Below are 23,493 nucleotides of genomic sequence, written 5' to 3' on the forward strand. Positions count from 1 at the left end.
CATTGACCATTTAGAGTGTATTACCTCACGTTTGGCAGGCTTAGATTTTATATACATATATTTATATATATTCAGGTTATTTACTTTATCCATGAGCGACGCCATAAAATGCAAAAAATATATATTTTTTTGTTTAACTGTCAACTCCCAGCTTAGAAGATGGCGTGCGTGCGTGTGCGTGTGCGCGTTTATTGTAACGGTGTCAGATTTTGCTTGTCCAGCAGCGTCAGTAGCGAGCACAACATCGTTCATACCGAGTTGCATTTTGATAAAAAAAGAAGAAGATGACGACCCGCCATATTGCAACATTTGAATTCGACTCAATTTAACTTTGCACAAAAAGTTTCAGCTGAGGGTAAATACAAACGACAACATTTTCTCTGTCACAAGCTTCAAGTTTTGTTGAATTTAACTCTCGTGAAATCCAGCGGCACCACTTAATTATCGTAACGTTACACTTCTTTTTGTCGGTTTCTTCTTGTGAAATGACGACTTTGATCACCACAAGTGTATTCGACGCATTCTCATCATTTTATGCACCAATCTGTGCAAATTGCTTTGTTGGAATTAAAAAAAAAGCGCAAGCCAGGCACGTGAGTTGCGAATGCTGTGAGATGATTGTTGTGTCACTTTCAGGTCGGTGATGGCTGCCAAACTGCAACTGAGTGAAGAAGTGGAAAAGCTCCAGCAGGACACCTCCCATGCGTGAGTCTCTTTGATGCAGAAGTAGATACTTTTCAGGTCTGTGTGTTGTCAGTGGGGCAAAGTGACTGCTCAGAAATGTCCATTTCCGTCTCTTTTTTACTTTTCTTCCTTTAAACAGTTATTTGTGCTTGTCACTTATTTGTCAAATTGGTCTTGTTTCGTTTTTTTCAATCGGTGCGGATGATGACATCTCATCAAATAGACAAACAGCCCTCCAATTTTGGTTCATATTCAATTCTGTTCTCTTTTATTTGCGACTTGTTCCTCATCGCTGCAGCCTGACATCCCAGACGGCAGAGCTGTCGTCTTCTCACCAAAACGAGGGCGGAATCCGAATCCAGCAAGGGTACTGCAGAGATCTGCTGACCAACGACGGCGCCGAGTTGTGCTTCGAGGAGGTCCGAGCTCAAGTCTTCCGGAAGCGGCGACAGAAGCTGCTGGACGGTACGTACGCGCGCGTCCTTCTCGTCGCCAGCTGACGTGCACTGCTTTCACTAACAACATGGCTGCCGGTGGAGAGGAGCTCGTTCGCAAAAGCGCAACGAGTCACAACTACTTGACCGAAGCTCGATGTTTTTGTGTGTGTGCAGAGAAAAGGCAGCGTCTGCGTGAGGAGAGGACGCAGCTGGAGCAGCAGGTGGCGCGCATGAGCAGTCTCCTCAAGCCGGCCGCTCATCATCGGCCGTCCTGTCACGTCGTGGAGGATCTCGCTTTGTCACCCGGTCCATCTCACGGGTAAGACGTTGGCCCTCACATTCGCACCCGAGTTCGTTTTGCCTCGGCTCAACCACTCCCACATCACATGCCGCTCACAGCAACCGACTCACTATCCTGTCCTGTCCTGTCCTGTCCTGCGAGGTCACAGAACAAATTCCACTCGTATTTCAAGGCACCGCTGTGCAAAGCTTTTCTGGCTGCGTTGTGGACTGACTTGACTCGCGTTGTGATCCAACAGGAGGTCGGAGGGCGAGCGGGGTGCCAACGATGCCGCTCATCTCGAAGGTGCCGCGGCGTTGTCCGAGCGCGCTCCAGTGAGTCGCAAGCTGATGCGCACGGCGAGCTAAAGCGCATCCCTGTGACCGGCGCCTCACAAAACCTCTCCGTCTGCTTTTGTAGCTTCGCAGTCGCGACCTGGCCCAAGACCAGGAAGTTGTCGGTCCCACCCAGGACGTCAGCGCCAGCCCCCCCGGTGAGACTCCCAACAGTAGGATTTGTTTATTATTATTTATTTTTTTATGACGAATGATTATTTTAATATATTCCGAAATGCGGCGAGTGACGTGCGGCTGCTTGTGTGCTAGATGGCGTTGCCGTGAATCCGTGTGAGGCCGACCTGCGGTGGCAGCTGCTGGAGCGTTGTGACATCACTTCCTGTGCCAACTTCCACTCGGAGGCGCGGCCGCTGCCGGACATCGGAGAACACGCCTCCGTGTGGCTCGGTGCGTCGCTCGCAGTGGTCGCGTGTGTTTTTGGGGTGGCGGCCATTGCGTGTGCTGATTGTGGCGCGTGACGATCAAACGTTTGCGGCGATTTTTGTGCGCAGGCAGCAAGCCGTACCAGACGCACGTCCGCGTCCTGGAGGAGAGCGACGCGTTGGCCTACGAAGGCTCGCAAGACGGCGACTCGGTCATCATCAAGGTGACGTCGTCGACTTCTCGGGAGGCGTCTGGGCGTCGCTCGTGACTTCCCTTTTGATCTTTCAGGTGGACCGCTGCCCGCTGGCGTGGGATTTTTACATGTTCAGCCGTCTGGTCAGAAATTCTCCCGCTGCCAACCTGCCGCAGGTCCGATGTCATCGGTTCCAGGACGGCTGCGTGACCGTCTACGTGGCCCCGCCCTCGCACGTCTTCTCGGTCAGTGACACCCCGTTGGTGCGCATCTGTCACGTGCCCGTCCGTTGATGGCGATGGTGTCACGTGACCCTCAGAAGCTGTCTGAGCGCGTACTGAGTGACGAGTCGCTGGCGGCGACGGCGCATTCCTTGCTGGATCTGACGTCGAGGTTGCACGCTTGCGGCATCGTGCACGCGCTGCTGCGGCCGGACGTGCTCGTCTCCTGCCGCACGTAAGCCGTCGTTGTGGGCGGGGCTCCGTTTGCTTGGCGCTCCCATCGAGCGGACGCTTTTGTGCTTTTAGGGAGGGAGCGTCTCCGCATTCCAATTGGCTGTTTCCGCTGGACTGGCCCGCGGCGGCGGCCGTGCGGGAGGACATCGTGTTGCTCGAGCGTCCGCCGGCAGCCGGCGGTGACGTGGAGTTTGTTGGCGTCGGCCTCCTGGACGCCGCCGCTCCGCCGCAATTGGTACGTCGGCGCCGAGCGCGTCCTCAGCGATCCGATGAGACGGTCCTCACGCCTCTTGCGTGCTCGTCAGGTGGACCTGGTGGGCGTGGCCCAAATGCTCCATCTCCTGGTGACCAAAAGAAAGATGGCGCCTGTCCGAGACGCCGGCGGCTGGACGGCGGACGGCTTCCAGCAAGTGACGCCCGGGTAAGGAAAGGCTTGAGCCGCGAGCGAGCCGACTTACGTTGATGGCGTGGCGTGCGTGCAGGGCTTCGATGGGCAACTTGTGGCGCGACGTGTTCCGCTCGCTTCTCAACGCCGACGTCGACTCGTGGGCAACGGTGACGTCGGAGCTGCTGGAGATGTTGGCCACTTTCCAAAAATAAATTCTTTCTATTAAAGGAATGTTTCATTCAATTTCCGTGTGGCGTGTTGTGCCGTCACGTGACCCGCCGTATGCATGTGTCGTGGCATTGATACGACGGTGCACTTTTTTTTTTTTTTCAAACGGCGGATCAGAAAAGATCACATCACACCGTAAAGAGCCGACCGGAGATCTTCAAGCGGAATGATTTCGATCCCGATGCCATTTTTGCCGCTTCTCTTTGGTGTTGTCATTTTGAATCCTCCCGACAAAGGCGCACAATCTTTGTTTGAAGAAACTTTTCTTTTGCTTTCCACTTTCATTTGCCATTGTTGCATCTTTATGCCACTTGCAGCTTTTTCATGTTCCTGCCGTACTCGCACCACCAATTTTGTCAAGCTGAACACAAACAATTCAACATACAAACTTGAATTTGTTTTTTGTATGGGAAATCTTGCGAAACATTTCACGGAGCGCGTTGAGGTTAAAAGGTGACAAAGAAGAATTGATGTGATAAATCTTCAGAACACACAAGAACAAGTAGTTTGGAAAATAAATGAATCAAGTCTTGTTCCTCGGAATCTGGTTGCCACGGCAACGGGCGGAAACTTGACAGTGCAGAAGAAGCCGGAGACGACGCGCTCAGTTTGATTTTCAGGCGGAATTCCGTCCCGGTCTAGTCGGCCATCTTGGACGCGATGACGTCCGACCGGCCTGCAGCGGGATGACATCATTTTTGCGACGTTAGCGTTTCGTTGCCGTGCAAAACATGAGCGACGTTTTTTTTCGTCATTCGTTCATTTCGTCAAATGATTGTTTCTACTTTTACTTAAAGCAGGAGCACTTTTCCTATCTGTGAACGCGATCAAAGTTGTCGCCACGCTCTCACCACGGACGTCGTCGACCTGCACGTGGCGGCGGGCGTGATGGTCAAGCTGCTGCTCATTTTGCCCACTTCGCCCGCCGTCTTGCGTCCTGACGCTTGCAGTTTACCTTCCTTGTCGGCGGCCCTCAGGCGGATGTGAATCTTGTTGTCTTCTGTCGTGACCACGTCGTCGCTGAAAATCGGCGGCGAAGCAGCGCCAGGACCGACTTGGATGACGGAGCGGCCCGCGGCGCCACGCGGCGGTTCGGACGCCGCTCGCGTTTGGGCCACCGGCCCGGTGCTGACCGTGACAATGGACAGCGGCGCCGGGCGGCTGTCGTTGCGGTCGGGACTTGCGGTTCTGGAGATGGTCGTTATGGTAACGGGAGACTGGACCGGATCCGTCACGTTGCGGGCTTTGGCGTCGCCGGCCTTGGGGACGATGGTGATGCGAGGTTGGTGAAGGCCCAGCGTGGGGATGACCGTGGTGCTGGAAAAGAAGTCCCGGGCTCGCGGGCCGGCGATCTCCACGGTGGCGGTGCTGTCGGTGGGATCGGGCGTGACCCGGATGCGGAGCGGTCGGCCCGCCGTCTGCGAGATGGACACTTCGGGCGAGTGAAAGTGACTCCCGATCCCCGTGGCCTCGGGTGGCGCCGTTGCGGGCTTTTGGAGGCCACGCTGCCTGAGGTTGCTCATGAGGTGCCTCTCCTCCAGGACGGACTTGCGAATGAAATCGTCAGCAGAAGCTCCGGGCCAGGCGTCGGTCTGCGCCGCCGTGGATGTGAGCCGAGCGTCCACCATCCTCCTCCCGTTGACGCCGGGCCTCAAGGCGCGACCGTAGCGCCGACTGGCTTCCAGTTCCTGGCTGAGGTGGGCCACCTCCTGACCGGCGCTCTTCCTCCTCTCCTCCTCGTCCAGCAATCTCCGCTGGAGGAGCGAATAGTCGTCTTGGAGCTGAGACAGTTGGTCCTCCTTGGCCATCAGCTGGTGGATCTTCTCCTCCAAAGCGTGAACGTGCACTTCCAGATCTCGGCTTTTGGCCTCCTCCATTTTGGACATGCGACTCGTCTGTCTTGTCATCTCGTCCACGAGCTTTGCGAGGGAATTTGCTTTTTCTTCTTCCGTCCGGAACTTTTTCTCCAGCACTTCGTACTGATCCTCCGTCTTGATCAAATCGCCCTCGACGACCTCCAGCCGCACAAGTCGGCTTCGAAGCTTCTCCGTTTCCAAGGTGAGCGCTTTGATTTGACCTTCCTGGTTGGCGTGCGACTTTTGCGCCTCGTCCAGGCCGGCTCTCATGTCGCAAATGTCGCCGTTGAGCCGGCGACATTCCTCCCGCGCCCGCCTCACTTGACCTTTCAAGTCGTCGTTCTCCTCAGCGGCTCTCGTCACTTGGACTTCCATTTCCGATTTCAAGCGGAGGCATTTTTTGCTCTCGTCGATCAGCTTCTCCGTGACTCGTGTCACTTTACACTCCTCCGCTTTCAACTTGCGACTCATTTCTTCTCGTTTCTCTTCTTCCTGTTTCACTCTGTCCGCCATGTTCTTCTTTGCGTCCGCCAGAACGACCGTGAACGACTTGAGCTTCACCAGATCGTCTTTGAGGATCATCTCTGCCCGCTCCAGTTTTGCCTCCTGAGACTCCAGTTCTTGGAGGCGTTTTTGGAGCTTCTCCAGCTCACCTTCCAGATTGCTGGCAAAATCTTTTTCTTTCTCCAGCTTGGCGTGAAGCTGCGAACATTCCGTCTGGCTCCGGCCGAAAGCCCCCTCCAGTTTCTCCAAGTCGGCCATTCTCCTCAGCAGCTGGTCCACCTCCAACCTCAGCTCCTTGCTGACGTTCTCCTCGTCCTGCAGCCTCTTCGCGAGCTCCCCGCACCGAGACTCGGCCTTGGTGATCTCCTCATCTTTGCCTTCCATCTCGAGCACTTTCTTCCGGAGGGTTTCCAGCTCGGCCGCGAGGGAGGAGTTGCCGCACTCGCCTTTGCTGATCTTGTCCCTCAGGATCTGCAGGTCGTCGTCCGATTGCCGCAGCCGCTCGTTGCTCTTCTGCAGCTCTTCCATCTGGTTGGCGAATGCGGCGACCTTCAGTCTCAGCTGTCGACTTTGGGACTCTTGCTCGGACAGTTTGGCTGTCATCTCGCCGTGCTCGAGTTTGGACGTGGCCACCCTGCGTTCCAGCTCCGCCTCCAGTTTGAAGACCTTCTGGCCGTCTTGCTTGGCGACGTGGGCGACGTCCAACAAGCGGCGCTCTTTGTCTTGCAACTTGTCAGCGAGCTCTCGCAGCTTCTGGCTCTGCAGGTCCAACTGCTCCACGTGCAGCTTCCGCTCATCCACCAACATGAGGGCAAACGACTTGAGCTTGACCAACCGGGCTCGGACCTTCTCCAGCCGCCTGCTGTGCTCTTTGTCCTTGCGGGCCCGGTAGGCCTCTTCCTGCTCCAACAGTTTTTTCAGTCTAAAAACGAGGGCGGGCAAAAGGTTTGAGGTCAGGAACGTGCGGATGTCGCCACTTTCTGCGCACTCACCTCTCCCTCTCCTGCTCCAGCAGGCTCGTGAAGTCGTCGCTTTTATTGATGAAATCGGCGTGATTGCTCTTCTCGCTGTCCAGCTCCATGACGGTGCGCCGGTGACATTTCTCGGCCAGCAGAAGCTGCTCCAGCATGCGGCGGTACGTTTCCTTCTGCTTGTCCTCAAGACGCTCCAGCTGGCCACAAATATTTGGCTTCATGTGAGAAGATGCAAACATTCAAACTTTTTGTTCCCGTGTTAATACTGATGCTCCATCAGAATCACTGGCCTCCATTTTGAATCTTTGCTCCATGAAATTGTATTAAAGAACGTATCGCTATCGGGTGTCATCAGCCAAGCGACGGCAATTAATACGGGTTGGGTAGAAAATGTAGCTGAGGACCACAGGGGCCCTCGGCCAGAGCCCTGGGGTACACCGTCGTGACCAAGGAGGGGTCGGATGACGATTAGCGCGGGAGACGACATGTTTCATTTGGATGCGTTCACCTCGGCCATGGGCTTCTCGTACACGTCGTCTGCGGGGCGGCCGTGCTGGGTCAACACGCGGTCGTCCCTCTGCAGGGCACGCAACACTTTGGGCGGATTAGACCACCCGTAACGGGACTCCAGCTTCTCTGGGGCACTTCTCTCAGACCTCAGCAGGCTGATGACGTCCTCTCGCGCCTGAGCACACACACACACACGCACACGCACCCCCCCACACACACACGCACAAATGTTTTCCTTCATTCTCATCAAGATTGCAGGCCTTCCTTCAGACTGGTCCCACCTGCACTTCACCTTCCATGATTCCCAGCAGCTGGAGCAAATCTTTTTTGGACAAGTTGACGATTGGACTTTTCTGCTCCAACTTCTTGTCCTTCTCTTCTCGTTGGACTTTGGTCTTCCTCTTCCTCAAAGACTCTGCTGTCGTTTCGGATTTTGGCTTCTCGGGTCCGTCGTCTCGGCTCTCCATGGTGCACTTCCTGGATCGCATGCTGACCTGCTGGATTCATCATCAGAAATGTATCGGTGACTCTTTCGCCGGTGACATCATCCTCTACAGGATAAACAATTATGGCATCATGGGTGTGTGTGTGTGTGTGTGTGTGTGGTGGTTGCTGCTGGGGGCTTGTGCTGATGTCGTTGATAAAAGCAGCTCGTGACTCAGACTTCGAGAATCTTGCCAGTCGAGCGGTAGCAACCATGTTAGTTATTAATAACTCATCAAGAGGAGCTATTCCTATTTTTATTTGTTTGCCAGGTCCTCAACACCAAACAACTTTGCTGTTTCTATGACGACATGGCCACCCAGTTGTCCCGTTGCCGTCATCGTGAAGAAACAATTTTCAACACTTGTGCGCCCTCTTGTTTTATTCATTTGATGTCCAAGCGTCATCCTCGGGCTCGGCCACTCATCAGGATTTCCTTGTAAACTTCGGTCATGTTGCTGACATCACTTCCATCTTCTTCACTGCTCTGTTTTTCTGTCTGAGAGAGGACAAATGAAATGTTTTTCATCTTACCTGCTTGGTGATGAGCTCTTGTTGTTGGTCACATGTCAAAAATGTGTCCTGGTTGATCTTGGTGTCCAAATAGCGAGTCCAAACAGCTCCTGAAGTTTCCAAAGTCAGACAGCATTGTATTTACATTCATTTAACCACGCCCACAGTCACCCTGACCACACCCACTAACCCATCCTCCTTTTTTCAATCTGTCAACCAATCTTTAAGCAGAGACGGCATCTGTGCTTGAGTGACCCCTACAGGCAGGCAAAGCTCCTGTCGACCAGGAATCTTCTTTATTGATGCGTTATTCTTTTTGAGATGTTATTTAATTGATTACTCGAGCTGTGTTGGACGTTGACAAAGTACATTCCGGAAGTTGTCACCATGCCCGAGCCGTTAAGGACCACACACGCGAGTGTTGTCGCCCTCTACTGGCTAGCGAAAAAACTGCTGTGACTCACTGTGAGCAACATGAATAATGTTATTGATATGTTCGCCGAACAACGTCTTCTGTGAAACTGAGATGAGCTGTCAAATAAACGCTGGAACAAGTTGAACGAAACTTGCCTCAGTTCGCCGTTGGCAGCACAAGTGACTACGAACGGCAACGCGGCAACCACCACGACGACGACGACCCGTCGCCTCAAAAGTCGCTCGGTTGTCCTTTGCGCGGCCCCCCAGACACATTTCTCTTTTTCGCCTCCCTAATCACGTGCACCTTGCCGACGCAGGTGCGAGCCGCCACCCTCATCTGCCTCTTTGGCCACACGAACGTACGACATCCACCACACACCCATTTGCTCTTTTTCTCTCTCAATATTTTGTTGCTATTTGTTTTTAGTTAAAAAACATTTCAAGACTAATTAAGTGTCCCTGGGACGGTCTTTATTGCCCAAATATTCATCTGAGAAACAAACAACTCAAGAGCCTCTACTGGCTTGAGACGCAAAACAAAACAAAAAACAAATCCAGTCAAGTCTCGAATATTTGCTGAAGTCTTAAAGCCTTCGGAATATTTGCCAACCGTCGCCATGATGATGTCACGGCAACGAGGGAAAGGTCCACCATACACTTTATTTTGCACAAATTTACTAAGGAATCATACACACCAAGAAAAATGGTTTGCCAAACTGGACAACAAAATGCCGAGTTGGGGGGGGTCAAAGAGTGTAAAAAAACGAAACAAAAAGAAATGAATCCAAAATGGGACCGAGCGTCGCCTCCTGACTGCCGAAGAGCCGTCATGCAAGCGGCGCGCCCGTTGCCGTCCGCCGGCGTTCACGCTCGGGCCTCCAGCAGCTCGAGCAAGAGTTTGTGCATGGGCACGCGGCCCTCCCGCTTGACGCCGCAGAAGTGGCGCACGGCTCGGGCGGCCGTCTGCCGCAGCAGAGGAAGGCTCATGATCAGCTTGCCGGCCCGCCGGGGGTCCGGCGCATGTCGCGTGGCCTCGTAGTCCTGCAAGGCCTCCTGGAGGACGTCCTGCAGGCGCTGGACCGCCTCCGAGTCTTCGATGTGCACCGAGTCTGCGAAGCCGCACAAAATGGAGGATCAGTCGCAGTGGAGCGCGCAAAGTCGCCAGCGCCGTACCTGAGTTGACGAGCGCGATGGCCTTGAGGAGCACGAACTCTTCCCGGTCCAGCCTGACATTTTTGTACTTCTTGACCAGCTGCAGGATGGCGTTGTTGAGTTCCAGCAGGCCGGCCATCTTGGAGCGGTCCAGGTCCATCACGTAGTCATCGGCGTACGCCAGCCGCTCGTCCAGCGACAGCGAGCGGAAGACCACGCGCAGGATCAGGATCTCCATCCAGCCGCTCTGCAGCAGACTCATCTGATCGGCCAGCGACAGCGATGGGAAGCCTGACGGCAAATCACGCGCAGACGTCAGCCGGCGGACGACCGTTGGCCGCTCGCAAAAAAAAAACGTTCTAGCTTGGCGCTCGGTGCGCAAACACAAAGCAAAACATCGATCGAATTTAATGACTGAGGACACGCCCACTTTGACTGGCAATTACACGCAACATGAGGACAATGAAGTCCACGGGCCGTCGTGGCGCAGTTCTCACTTTAACGGAGAGAAGTCCAAGTTGAGCAAGCGTGTCCTCGTTAGTGCCTGCCAACGTTGGGTGCATCGTCGTCGTCATCGTGGTGTTTGCGGTCGCACAGTCATGCGACAGTCAGAAGCCAAAAGGCCAAAAGCTAGCGCCGCTTCGGCCTCCATTAGCGTCAACGTCAACATCGTCGCCTCCCGCAGGGCCGGCGACTCAGACGGCTCGGCTCCGACTCTGGCGGCGGCGGCGGCCTCGCGTGTGACCGTCACTCCGCCCCGAACGACGTGATGGCAACATTACGCTGACAAAAGGAGACTTTGGCCAGCGTATTTTTATTATTACATTTGCATTTCTGTATGCCGTTAGTGTTTTTTTTTTTTTTTTTTAATTCGATTAGCATCTGTCAGTAGACAGTATGTCACTTTTGCGCCTGCAAGATTTTCCTATGATTGCATGTCCTATATTTGAAGTCCGAGATGTTCAGACGGCGTTTGCGTTCCCAAGTCAATTAAAACTTGCAGGTGGTTTGCGGTCATCAGGTTAATTTGATTAGCGACACGCGTCCAAGCTGTTGAGCACAACGACAACGACAACGACATACCCGGAATGTGTTTGGCCCAGCCGATGTTGACCACCAGCTCGCGGTCGGCCAGGTCGCACAGCGTGGTCAGCGCCTTGATGTCGCTGTCGGGCGCCGTCGGGTCGGCCATGGCCAAGATGGCGTCGGGTTCGGCCAGCAGGAGCCGCGACACCACCTGCTGCTCGCCCGCTGGAACGACGCACACGTCATTCGGGATGCCGCCTCGGCACGCACACCCAAATGCTCGCGCGCAGTCGCACGCTTCGTCGTCGCGATCAGCCGCGTTCGTCCGTAACGGGACACTTGCAAGATTTTTTTTTTTTTTTTTCCTGACATGCAGCTGACTGAATTTTCTCCGCTCACACACACACACACAAGCACAATTAAAACACACTCGCACACTACAAACAAGTTTGTTAGCATTATTTGGCAGCATTTCATCATCGTAGTCCATGAAAAAATATTTGGATTCGATTTCAGCAGCGTGAGAGCGAATTCAGATTTGTGGCCAGCGATGATGATGATGCACTTACACGTTTTGTTGTGCGTCAGGACGCCGCGCGGGCGCCGATAGGAGCAGTCGCCGTCGTCAGCGTCCATTCGCCGCTTGTACTTTTGCCGCCCGCCCCGAACGCGATCCAGACGCACGCCTGCAAGTCCAGCAAAAGGGAAAAACGGCATAACTTGGTCATCACGGGGCACTTTGAAAGCTAGAAAGTTCGACACGCAAAAGTCACCAAAGAGTCGTCATTAGTTTAGGTTTTGCTCCAGATGGTTTAAAGGGGGGGGGGGGGGGGCATTAAAGAAATGGATCCGTTGCCCTTTGACCCGTCCCACATGTCACAGCAGGGGAAGGAAATACTAAGTGTGGATTAGCCCGGGCACTTGCCAGGTGCCAGCCCAGAGGTCACATGAGTCTGCGTGTGTGCGTGCAAACGCGCTCACACTCGTCTGCAGTGGAAGACCCTGTCAAGTATTTCAAAGTATTGCATTTCGGAAGACTTTTCGAGATAATTGCCGGCAAAGTGAACGATTGAGAACGATCTCGTCCTCAGTTGAGGCGCTACAGCATGAAAACGAGTTTTCACCATTTTCTGGCTGATTTTTTTCCTTGAACGTTCGCATGAATACGTAGAGTGCAGCTCGCTCGCTGAAAATGCATCGAACGCCCGGTGTGGTCAAATTAGAGCGCCTCGTTGTTGGCAGTGCGTGCGCACACAGAGAAAAAGGGGCAAAGGTCGCGAGTGTTCTGATGCAGAAAAGTGACGAGGCTGCACGGCAGCACGTGTGGCGTTTGTGGTGCATTCGTCGCCCCACGTGAGAAGCGTGAGATTGTTTGGAGTGAAGACACGCAGGCGAGCGCCGACAGAGGCGGCGAGGGGATGCAGGCGCCGCGGCAACGAGGCCGGCCGACGCCCCCTCCGCACTCGGACCCTCGAAAGCTGCGATCAAAGTGTCCCGAAATAGATCAAGCGACGCCAGAGTGCCTTTACGGATGTTTGTTATCCACACAAACTATTCCTAGCCGGCCTCGCTTCCTGTCAGCACATTCCGACGTGAAAGAATTACACGGAGCACAAACGCCTTCCTGCTTATTTCGTCCAAATGACATTTTTCACTCTTCGCAGAAAAATCAAGTTCAATCAACTTTCCTTTTATCAGTGAACGTCCCCTGGGGAGGGTGCGCGTGCACATGAGTGGTCATCGCTCATGTTTTCCTTTTTGAGTCACTTCTAAATCGGGACAACAATATGTCAGCGGATAAGCGCACACACAAGAGCACCTGACCACCGACACACACGTCACTCATGTTGGCTTGCCACAAAATAACCCAACACGAAATTGGGCCATTGGCGATCCATTTTCCAGGCTCACCTTCCCTCAGCATGCCGACGGCCAGACACTTGCCGAAGCGACACGCCTGGCACGACTTCCTCCTGCGTTTGGTGATTTCACACCGGTTGCAGCCGGGGCAGCTGTACTCGATGTTGCCTGCAACACGACGACCAATCCAAAAGGCAACGTTTGAGCCGGGCCAACCCGTTTGGAGGGACGCGTTTTTGTCGCTCACCCTGGACGGTCCTCTTGAAGAAAGCCTTGCAGGCCTCGCACGAGGCCACGCCGTAATGGAAGCCCGACGCCACGTCGCCGCACACCAGGCACAGACGCTTGGCCACGGAGCTCAACAGGAAGTCGCATTTCGCCCGGGCCTCGTCCTCCAACGACCTCCTAAATCGAGAAACACAAAAACGCACCACAGTCACAAATGATTGAAGAAACTCGTTTTGACATTGTGGTCAAGTATTTCTTTCGGCCTTAATCGCGACAACGTGTGAAAGCGCTTGACATGTTGTGACCAAAGCAAATGAAGGCACCTGATTGGCCCTCCCTCGCGGCCCTCGGCCGGCGGCCCGAAGACGGCGTTGGTGTCCGACGACGAGCTGGCGGGACTGGCGTCTCCTTGCGAGCTGCCGGGGCTGGACGGCTCGCGCTCGATGGCCGACGAAGAGGGGGAGGGGTCCGGGGGGGCCGCGGGGGGCGGGGCCCTCACCGACATCCTGCCCACGTGTCTGCAAAATGACAGGCGTCAACAACCTGGCCTGTGACGAGGATGCAAGATCACGACTGCGGTTTTGCCAACCCGTGAGAAATTTTGATCTTGGACCGACTTTCGGGAATGTCTTCATCACGAAAAATGAAGCTCCACTGCCGTCGGCGCGCGTTCACTCGTGCGCTCATGCAGCCAAGCGGCAGTTTGTGATCGGCCGCATTATGCAAACACGGCGCCAAACCACGACACTGCTTTGCTTTCAAAGAGAGGAAATGCTCAAACAAATGTAGGGAAATACTCGGCGCCGCCTTGATCCGCTCGAGCCTGGGACACTTCATTAGGGACGCCTTCACAACGCAAATGATGACAAGAGACAAAAAAAAAAAAAACACTTTGGAGAACGAACATTTCAAAATACAAACCAATTGTTTAATATTGTGGCAAAGTCGTGAACAAGAAGTGTGGCGGCCGTGCGAGGCGCGCCTCACAAAAACAATCAGCGGCACACGAGGTTGCGGCATGCGTTCATGTGTGGGAGTAAAAATAAAAAACTAAAGCATTCATGTGGTGGCAAATATGTTGAAGAACACGCACACGCACACTGCCGGCCACCGTAAAAAGCATGTGTCTTCATAAACACCTCCACATATTGCATGCAACTGTTTGTCATCAGGGGGGGGACCCTTCTGCTGAATGAACACACACACACACACACACACACACACACATGCACGTCAATCTGTTTCCTGCCATGTAAATCTCAGCAGCATGGACCACAAATCATTTGGTTGCTCAGTAAACCGCCGCCACGCGTATACAAACGTGCCGCTTCCACAAAACCGCAAACACACACACATTTTCTCTCACTCACTCTTATACTTGTACAAACACACACCCAAAATTCGACACGCAACAATACCCCATGACAAAGTGGGAAAAAAAACTGGTGCGACGTGGCTCCCTCTAGTGGAAGTCGAAAGAATCACTGAATATTCACAACATTTCAAATCAACGTCAACAAAGTTTGCCAGTTGAGGTTTCACCGTGCATTTTTCTCGTGGGTGATTCCATCGCTCATCCTTTCCTATCCGCTTTGAGAGTATTTAAAATAAATAAATAAATAAATCACATGCCGGCTTTCATATTGGCTTGTCAAGTGCCGAGTGACATGGACATGCAGTTATAGACGCCCACTCGCCAGGAGAATGAGCAACAATTCAGCTCGGCTAATGAAATGGCATCAAGACATCACGGTAAACGCCATCCAACGATGACGCGAGCGCCATAAATCAAAGGGAGCGAACACCCTGCCCCCCCAGCCCGGCTGGCCTCGTTTTCATAGCCAATAGGAGGAAAGCGAGCCGTGGATCTTTAAGCGCTTCTCATAACAGCCACCTTCCGTTGGAGTTGTTTCCCGCCAAACGGGTTCTACTCATCCACCATCACCAGCACCAAACAAGCCCGCTGCGTCGCTGCGACCATCGCAAACAAACATCCACATCAGTCAGGGAAACTAATTTCCACATTTCGTTTCCACCACAGGACAAAGCGAAAAAAAGTGGAACACGTACTAAGAAGTATCACCTTAGGAACTTAACTTGATTGCAAGCCGAGAAACTAATGTAGAGAGATAATGGCGGTGTTCCACAAGGCTCCATACAAGGTCCACACATTTTTATAATGCACTCCACAGAAATGTCATTTTTCCAGGGACATGTTCCACAGGTCGTGAGTTCAATAATAAATGTCATGACTGGTTATGCGGTAGGAAGTTTGTGATTGTTCGAGACTTCTTTGTACTCTTCGTTCTGACTTGTGTACAAATTTGGGTTATATCACAGAGGAGGAACAGATAATTGGTTGATCAATTAAAATGTTGTTCAAATAGCGTGGAACTTATTTTTTTTTAGTCAAATCTAATTTGTTTTGCGGTACACAAGAGAAAATCCAATCCAGTTCCAGGAAAAAAAAAAAAAAAAAAAAAAGGAACAACGGTCAGCAAGCCAAGTCAACCTTGGAGGCGCGTACTCACTGTGCGTCAGCGTGGTAAGTGAAGCACTCGGGGAGATAGAGGTCGACTAAATCCATGTGGGCTTATGGCACCATTCTCCAAAGCTTTTCTTATTTGTTCCGAAGCAACCACAAGCGAACGGTCTTCCTGACAACGGTTGGGTGACAACGGCGCCCGAGCAAAGACGGCCCTCGTCGAGGTCCGGCAGCGGCATTTGAAAGGCCCCCACCTCCCGACTGCGCGACGCATAGCCGGCTCGTCATTGGCTCTCGGCTCGGCCAATGGCAGCCGGCAGGTGGATCAAGTCAAAGAGGAGGAGGGGGGGGGGTGTATGTCATCATGTGGCCAGGATGACTTCACATGAGGAACATTTCTTTCTTACTTCCAAATGATAAAAACATTACAGAAGGAGCAGATTAAGTTCCAAAATGTTTTGTTGACCCAAAACGATCTTTCTGTGAACGCAACAGAGAGGCCTGGGGGGGGGCTGCCATGTGACAATATATGCTTGCAAGTGTTTGGATGTGAGCTGTGGCGGACAGCAGCCCCTGCGCTGCGTTTGTGTGCGCCCGGGGCTCTCCCCACACCTCCGTTTCTGGCCAAATCACACAATCTGGCGTGTGTTGACAAAGTAAACACACACGCACACACAAAGAGGAGCATCAGGATGCAGATCAAGCAAGTGTAATCTACTTAAGTTCAGGTCCGACGACAAGCCATCCGTCAATTAGCCAGACTGAGGACAGTGTGTGCAAACATCATTGTCTCAGTGCATCGTGGCAGTTGAAATGCAAACACACAAACACACACTGGAGGGCTTCCCAGAAGGCGTCTAAAGCGGAGAAACGAAGGAGCGAGGCAGACGCAGCAAAAATAAAACTACGGCGTCATAAAGGAAGTCAGGGCCCGTTAGTTCCAGTCAGCGGATTTCAAACAAACAAAGTGTGCATGTCTGAGGACGGGTCCCCCCCAAAAAAAGCACATTTGCACGTTGGATGGCCGCAATGTATGCTCGGTTTGGACTGATGAAGCTTGGGGAGAATCAACAAGGTCAATTGGGGGGAGGTTGTTGCCCCCTAGTGGAAGGATGCAGAACTGCTTGGGCTGAATGCACGCACACAGGAGAGCCTGGCATCCAATTAGAGCGCAGGAAATTTTAATTTCTTTGTCCACAGGTGGTTTGTATATCGCTGCTTGCCTGTCAGCAGGACGCAAATAAACAAAAAACATGAGCTCCACTTGCAAAGTGGAGAAGATCGGACGCAAAAATGCGCTTTCATGACAACACTAATGAATTGCAATTTGAACAATTTTCATTCTTTTAGTTTTTATTGCCGTTGGAAGGTGAAGCCCACCAAGTGGTCTTGACAGCAGTTGTCTGCCTGCTTTCGCAACTAATCCTTCACACTCACACGCTGTCCTAAGTGCCTCCTGTGACCATCTGCACATTTAGAAGAGTGCAAAAAAAAAAAAAGGTTTGTGGTTCAAAATATCAACAAGATTTATGCATCATAATTAATATGATGGTTGAAGAGTTTCATGTCATGTTACATTGAAATGTGTTCAGATGTGTTGATGTAAACAAAGTCCCACGGAGGCAGTCACAAAAGCAAACGTGTGCTCTGGCGTGCCGACTTAACAGAACGTAAACGTACTCGTACGCGTTGCCTCGGCAACACCGGCAGCAGCCGAATGTGTTTGGTCGTTTGACAAATGTGCAAGTCATGTTCGGTGCGATGATTTGTTTGGAGCCGAGTTAACGTCATGCAGGGCTCGCATCTGCCGGAGGCTCGTTAACGACTCGCTGGGAAAAAAAAGAAGAGCTCACCCGGGAACCTCGACGTCATCGGCTGGGACGTCCGATCTTCAGTCGTTGCGGCGACGCTCGGCCGTCCGCAAGTGGCAGGAAGACAAAAACAAAAATCAAACAACCTCGCAATGGGTCAGCATTTCAAAAAGACGCATGGCAGCACCTACTTCCTTCTGCGTCCGGACGTCAGACGCTCGCTTGTCACTTTCAGGCACAGGACAGCCCGCTTGCTGCACGTCTGCAGTCAGCCTCAAGGACAAACGCTCCAGTCGGGTCGGCGCCGGTGGCTCAGCGATGCCGCACGCACGCGCACACACACACACACACACACTCGTTCCCCGAGCGATGTTTCACTCAGCCCTGACCGAGGTCACCTGCCTGCCAGCCGGCTCACGAGGGACTCTTGAAAGCGGCAGGCGCAAAGTGTGCGGACCAACACGCGACGAGAAACGATGAGGAAGGCGTGCCAGAGCGCCAAAGTCAGACGCGAAGATGGGAGGAGGATGAGAGAGGAAGAGCGTGTGAAAAAAAAAAAAAGAGGAAACAAAGTGCAAGCTGCTGGCGGAACGTAACGTGGAAGGACTTTAGTGTATACGAATGTTGCGTCAACATTTGTGTTGACTTTGGAGCTCATGACCTTGAAAAGATGCTAATGTGTGCAATGTCACGCGCCACACCAACAGCTCTCTGGTGGCGTTTCCTCTTCAGCGTTTTTCTATTTTGGGTTGAAATGTGTTCAAATCAGATTCAATGTGATTGCAGCACGTGGGAGGGCTCGTCGAAGGCTCGCCAATGTTTTGAGTTTGTCGAAAGCGACTGCGCTAGCGCCGTTCACACATCAGTGGCGAGAAAATGCACCACAAAACTGTCCAACAGTGTGACGTCACTTTCCGGTCTCGTTAGTGTCCGCTGGTGTCGCACGTGTCAAGTGTGAGTGCAACAAGAATCGGCGCCATCTGGGCTACGGGGTGTCAAGTCACTTTATTCGTCGTACACGTCAGCATCACATACAGCCACACGGACGAGCGCAAGGGTGGCCATCAAGACACACACGCACACGCGCAAAAAAAAGTTCATTTCAAAGGAATATACAAAACGAGATTTGAAGTCTTCGATTGATTTCCATCGTAATCCAGTGCACATCCTCATCCGCAAACGTTCCAAGTTTAAAAACTATTAAACAGGCGCTACTTTTCGTTTCTTTCTTATTTTTAAACTTTACGGTAATTCAACTTCCAGACGTTTGCATTGGAGCATTAAAATGAGTCAAACGTCCTCAACGACCGCCATTAAAAGCGTTCAAACTAAAAAGACGATTTGTCATCCGTGCCAAGAGCGAGCTGCACATTCATCGCGTCGACGGCCAGACGACGACGCCGTCTCATGACGCGACTCGAAATCTTGAAGGACGCGCACAAGATCAGACGTTTCACTGACCTGGCAGTCCAAGCGGGAGTTCATCAGAGGCTCGCTTTTCTGGCGGCCTGACGCTTGTTTGATGAGGCAGAAAAAAGGTCTTGGCTTTCGGGCCACTTCCGTCTCCCCAATGTGGGAAATCCGTCGTCCTCACGCGGCCGGTTGGCGGGTCGGCCGTCAGTTGAAGCCCAAGCCCGTGCCCGTCGGTCTCTGAAGGGCCCGGATGGGCTCAGTGATGCCCTGGCCGTCGGGACCCAGGCCCAGCCCCGGGGTCCATCCCATGCTCTGCAACATGCGGTTGCCCAGATTGCTGTCGGGAATGGGCGCCGCGTTCTCGCCCACCACCACTGAAACCAAAAGCCACAACGAGGGCAGACAGCGATCGCTAACGTTCGTGAGGGATTTGCTCTCTCGAAACGACAAATGAACACCGCAGGAAATGAACGGCGGAGCATTTCATATTTATGGGAAATTGACTTTTCAACTCGTTGACCGGCGGCCATTTTCAAAGTTCCCCACGATGACCAGCCCTGGCTTAAGCTGCCCTCCCTCTCCGGTCCCGTCCCAAACTTTGCAAATGCGAAAAGTGGGCAGCCATCTGCTGTGGCGCACAGCACGGCTTTGAGTGGCTGATGAGCTTAGCGGACATCTTTGCGACTGACAGCAACAATTGGATGCAAATGATATTAATTGTGGTTTGGGCTTCGAAATACCTGAAGACGCCGTGGAACCAAGGGGGGCGGCCTTCCGCCTCCGCTTGACGTCGCCCATGCACAGAGAGCCCAGGTGGCCGCTTGTCTGTCTGCCGAAACACAAACGGTGCCAAGCGAAGGTGAAGAGGGGCACGTTTAGAAAAGAGGCGAGGTCCTCACCTGTTGGCCGTCTTTATCGAGCAGCTCCGGCGATGGCCTCGTTCCGCTCGAGGGTCCCAATGTAACTGAAGCGATGGGAGGACAACTTGAAGAAATGCCAAACGAACCTCAAACATGACGTTCATTTGCTTCACAAAAACTGGACGACAATATTTTCACCCAACGAAAACGAGACGAGACGAAAACCTCCAGACAATGCAGATTAACTGATCGTGGCAAATTCACAAAACGTTTGGTGCTGGTTGTCTAGAACGTAACATCAAAGCGAAACGGATAGAATGTTCCAACAATAACGTTGAGCAGATCGCCGAATGTCTCCACGTTATTAAATCTCGAAATTGCAAACAGCGGCAGACTTTCGGCTCGGAAGCGTCCACCGGGCGGCGTGTGTCCGCGAGGCTCACCTGTCCGTGTTCCCTCCTCGAGCTTGAGCCGAACCACGGCCTGTTGAGGTGATGTGACATCAGCTCGCATGATGGAATCCAACCCACATTTGGAAAAAAAAAAAAAAAAGCGTAACTCACTCGTGACCGTCGTCGAAGGCCGGACCGCCGCAACTCTGCAACAGGTCGTTGCACGGCCTCGTGTGTCCGTGGAGTCGGCTGAGCCGCGCCTGGAAGCCTGACGGGAAAAGAAGACGGCGCTGCTGCTCAACCATAAATCTTGTGGAATGTCATCGCAATTAATGACACACCGCACACCGACGGTGTGCGACCGAGAGCAGATTGTAACCTTCATGGTCGCCTTACGGACGTTGGACGGTGTGACGCGATCGTCTCGTACCTCTCCTGGCGTTGGGACTGAGGAGGGGGAAGGAGCCCGTGAGGATGTTGTTGAAGACGGGGTCGTTGAGGTCCAGCTCCTCCGTGCAGGCGTCGCGCTCCCACCAGGGGATGACGCCCGCCACCCCGCACGCGCCCCCGCTGCCCGAGCCGGGTTCGCCCTCACAGAACCAGTCGCTCTGCTCGTCGTCGCCTGCAAGGAACGTTGGCTTAACGACGGCGGCAGAAATGGCGAGAAAGGGCGAGTCTTTGTTGATGCTAAGGTGGCGTGAAGCGAGGACGTGCAAGTACCTTGCCGACCTTCGTCGTTGGTGTAGAGGCCGCCGTCGCTGCTGTTGCTCACGCTGCTGGTTTCACTGCAGCGCAGAAGGAGGGAATTTAATCAAACTAATTTGAGCATTCTGACCAATGAGGGAAATCCAAAATAGCCTGCTACCGGCCCGGACAAAAAAAAGTCCAAACACTAACCACCTGTCGCTCATCTCCTCATCGGAGGCCTTGTGCTCCCCGAGCTCCATCTTGTCCTTGCCCGCCGACAAGACGGGCTCCTCGCTCTCCACCACCACCCCTTCGTCGGCAGCCTCCGCCCCCAGCCTGTGGGGGGCCAGTTTCCTCTTCTTCATCCTGTTCTTTCCTCCTCCCGCCGGCGCCGGCGGGCCGCCCCCGCAGATCTCCATGGCCGCCCGGCCCTCTCCTGGGCTCGGTCTGCGGGGGCCGGCAACCGCCGCGCGAGCCTTGGGGATGGACGGGGGTGCGGGCATCACGACAGAGGGGGGCTCTGGCTCTGCGGGGGGGTCCACGGCCATGCGCTTCACCTTACGCCGGCGCCTGAGGCTGCGGGTTCCCTCGGCGGAGCCCAGCGTGCCCGGGTCGTCCGGCCACAGGGGCCGCTTGGTCCTGCCCACGTCGTACGTCTGCGGGGTGCGGCGTTTGGGGCCCAGCTGTTCATCGGAGTCACTGTTGTTGCGAGTGTGGTTATTGGCGGCGGCGGACACGCCTGCTGTGCCAGCGCGGTAGTCCTGGCGCAAAACAAAAGAAAAGGAACACATTGGAAAAAGTATGAACATGGCGCTCGACAGACTTGTTTTCTCTGCCAAATGCGAGCATCCGAGTCATTTTCTTTTCAAGTAGTGTTGCAAAGCGGCCTCACCTTGTGCTCTTCGCCGCTGGACTCGGAGCCCTCGCTCAGGTGGGCCGTCTCCCAGGGCGGGTGCGGGTTGTCGGAGCGCCGTTTGCGGCCCCGGCGCTTCCTGGCCTGTCTCTTCAGCAGGCAGCCCACCGTCAAGGCGTGGTCGCCACCGTCGCCGTAGCCGCCGCGCGCTGCCTGCTCCGAGCTCTCCTCCAGGGCTGACACCAGATCATGGACCAGCTCGTCCATCGTCCGGCGAAAGTGCCTGAGAAGAAGACCATTTTAAGCGTGTTTTAAACAGGGTACACTGGTACCGTCAATCAGGCCTCTTTTGGTAGAAAATTGACACGGGAGTAAAAGTAGTTTTTTTTTGTTTTGTTTTTTAAACAGTGGCACATGTTGTAATTTAGCCAGAGTGATTACCGGCATGTGTTTGTCATCGTTTTGCCAAGGGATGTCGTTCCCGATGCCTCGTCGGACTCTTTTTGACCACTCAAGGCGGCATTACAACAACACGTCGTAATGATGGTTGGCTACATGAAATCAGCTGGGAGAAGGTTCAAAGCCGTCAATCATTAATGTTCTACCTGATTTACGATGGCAAATCCACTCGTGAGTGGTCAAATCTGAGTTGGGCCAAGCCACAAATTAATCGTTGACCTTTTTGTTTTCCACGATTGGTTAGCCAGAGCAAATCTTGTTCAACCAACTTGGACTTGTTAAACTCAACTACAGCAATCTGCAGACACTTATAACAGATTTAATAATCAGCATCTGTCCTAAATGAGGATTGTGCATTTTATTTGTTTGTGTTTCTGCCGTCTTAATCAATAAATCTTCATTGCACAGTTCCAGATGATGTACACAATACGAGACGCAGGGTTGCAATGCAATTCTGGACATGATGTTGGAATTCAGAGATTGATTGAGCCAGACAGCAAGCGCACTGTTGACATGAAAGACAACATGGCAAGCATCATTTCCCTGTAGCTCAACCCTCAATTCGAGTTGTTTTCGTCTTTCTTTTACAAGCTTCCTAGGAGGTCAGTGTTTATTCTTACCACTTGATTTTACAATAAACTGCTGTCGAACGGGACCATTATCAGTCGTGAAAGGAGCCACAAACAACTCTCCTCATTTGGGAAGTCGACTGTCGCGACAGACATTTGCCAACTTGATGTTGAGACATTATTACATTATTAAAATCTTGACAACTGAGTTGGTTTGATAACTCACGTTAGATGAACGTCATTTACGCGACAACTGTCACCAAGACAAAACTGTCACATATTTAGGACAATACGTGTCTTTATAAGGCCAACTCTTGTTTTGTTTAGTTTAGTTTTTGCAGCCATCAAATTAACTTGGCTAATTGTTATTAGCTTTGAACGTAGTTACTATTTACGCAACAATAAATGTTGACTGCCATTGAAAAACCCAATTAAGCTCTAATCGTATTCGCACAATGTCACTTACGTTCATTAATTGTCTTTTAACAAGAAGCAAAAGACGCGACGGTGACGACGACGACGAAGCTACGATGCTAACTGGATAGCACGGCTAGCTTTAGCCGACGTTAGCCGGCTGCTGCTTACAGCGTCAGACGGCAACAATTTCTTTTCTTTTTTTCTTTTCTTCCCCCCCACCAACAAAATGACGACCTACCAGCCGTTCCCCGCTTTGCCGATGCTTTTTCGGTTAGCCGCGCGGAACATTAAAGCCACCGAATGCCGTGCACCTTTAAACAGAAATGACGAAAGGACATTTAAACATGACAAGCAGCATCCTGACACAAAAGCGAAGCAGGACGACAGACGACGCTGAACTCAGCGATAGGTGCGGTGGCCTTCACTTGCGCTGGGAAAGCGCGACACTCGCCCAAGTCTCCGCTTTCGTGGAAAACTTTTTATTTTGGACAAATAGGTTCACCCCAAATATTAACAATACACGTTTTTAAAAAATGCCACAGTCTTAGCTAATATTCAATAATACGGAATTTGAAATTTGAATTTAATAGTCACATAAGTGTCCGCTAATTTCGGAGGGCCTCAAACATACCGAGTGCGC

General features: G+C 52.7%; 4 protein-coding genes across 9 annotated transcripts; 1 reads left to right on the top strand and 3 right to left on the bottom strand.

The window, feature by feature from the left end:
• Positions 1-208: 208 nt before the first annotated feature.
• Positions 209-3,399, top strand: bub1ba (BUB1 mitotic checkpoint serine/threonine kinase Ba). 2 transcript variants are annotated; one of them, XM_088286537.1, is made up of 13 exons: positions 209-355; positions 637-705; positions 983-1,149; positions 1,296-1,440; positions 1,661-1,736; positions 1,822-1,894; positions 2,007-2,144; positions 2,249-2,343; positions 2,409-2,558; positions 2,633-2,769; positions 2,841-3,003; positions 3,074-3,189; positions 3,251-3,399. In XM_088286537.1, exons 2-13 carry the CDS (start codon positions 644-646, stop codon positions 3,366-3,368), a joined length of 1,440 nt encoding a protein of 479 aa, XP_088142663.1. In that variant the 5' UTR covers positions 209-355; positions 637-643; the 3' UTR covers positions 3,369-3,399. The 2 variants fall into 2 exon arrangements, with proteins under 2 accessions (XP_088142663.1, XP_088142665.1); XM_088286539.1 differs by having other exon boundaries at positions 2,636-2,769.
• Positions 3,400-4,205: 806 nt separating this feature from the next.
• On the bottom strand, positions 4,206-8,565 carry LOC148316265 (filamin-A-interacting protein 1-like). 2 transcript variants are annotated; one of them, XM_088286407.1, is made up of 5 exons: positions 8,246-8,565; positions 7,510-7,722; positions 7,227-7,403; positions 6,737-6,915; positions 4,206-6,666 (listed from the first exon to the last, which is right to left on the bottom strand). In XM_088286407.1, exons 2-5 carry the CDS (start codon positions 7,714-7,716, stop codon positions 4,212-4,214), a joined length of 3,018 nt encoding a protein of 1,005 aa, XP_088142533.1. In that variant the 5' UTR covers positions 7,717-7,722; positions 8,246-8,565; the 3' UTR covers positions 4,206-4,211. The 2 variants fall into 2 exon arrangements, with proteins under 2 accessions (XP_088142533.1, XP_088142532.1); XM_088286406.1 differs by having other exon boundaries at positions 7,510-7,725.
• A 522-nt stretch (positions 8,566-9,087) lies between these two features.
• LOC148316266 (estrogen-related receptor gamma-like) lies at positions 9,088-18,037 on the bottom strand. Of its 2 annotated transcripts, XM_088286036.1 has the most exons (9): positions 17,395-18,037; positions 17,246-17,310; positions 13,231-13,425; positions 12,927-13,084; positions 12,731-12,847; positions 11,389-11,505; positions 10,877-11,044; positions 9,815-10,084; positions 9,088-9,750 (listed from the first exon to the last, which is right to left on the bottom strand). In XM_088286036.1, exons 3-9 carry the CDS (start codon positions 13,410-13,412, stop codon positions 9,506-9,508), a joined length of 1,257 nt encoding a protein of 418 aa, XP_088142162.1. In that variant the 5' UTR covers positions 13,413-13,425; positions 17,246-17,310; positions 17,395-18,037; the 3' UTR covers positions 9,088-9,505. The 2 variants fall into 2 exon arrangements, with proteins under 2 accessions (XP_088142162.1, XP_088142161.1); XM_088286035.1 differs by lacking the exons at positions 17,246-17,310; positions 17,395-18,037 and adding an exon at positions 15,439-16,221.
• Positions 18,038-18,193: 156 nt separating this feature from the next.
• Positions 18,194-23,290, bottom strand: gpatch2 (G patch domain containing 2). 3 transcript variants are annotated; one of them, XM_088286033.1, is made up of 10 exons: positions 23,092-23,290; positions 21,448-21,691; positions 20,769-21,316; positions 20,589-20,653; positions 20,299-20,490; positions 20,040-20,136; positions 19,920-19,959; positions 19,516-19,580; positions 19,357-19,445; positions 18,194-18,990 (listed from the first exon to the last, which is right to left on the bottom strand). In XM_088286033.1, the coding sequence occupies exons 1-10, from the start codon at positions 23,139-23,141 to the stop codon at positions 18,821-18,823; spliced, it is 1,560 nt and encodes a 519-aa protein (XP_088142159.1). In that variant the 5' UTR covers positions 23,142-23,290; the 3' UTR covers positions 18,194-18,820. The 3 variants fall into 3 exon arrangements, with proteins under 3 accessions (XP_088142159.1, XP_088142158.1, XP_088142160.1); XM_088286032.1 differs by having other exon boundaries at positions 20,766-21,316; XM_088286034.1 differs by lacking the exon at positions 23,092-23,290 and adding an exon at positions 22,903-23,027 and having other exon boundaries at positions 20,766-21,316.
• Between the last annotated feature and the right edge of the window lie 203 nt (positions 23,291-23,493).

Source organism: Idiotropiscis lumnitzeri, chromosome 21, assembly GCF_059441095.1.
Source record: "Idiotropiscis lumnitzeri isolate Australia: NSW breed Sydney's pygmy pipehorse chromosome 21, RoL_Ilum_1.0, whole genome shotgun sequence".
Classification (NCBI taxonomy): Eukaryota; Metazoa; Chordata; class Actinopteri; order Syngnathiformes; family Syngnathidae; genus Idiotropiscis; species Idiotropiscis lumnitzeri.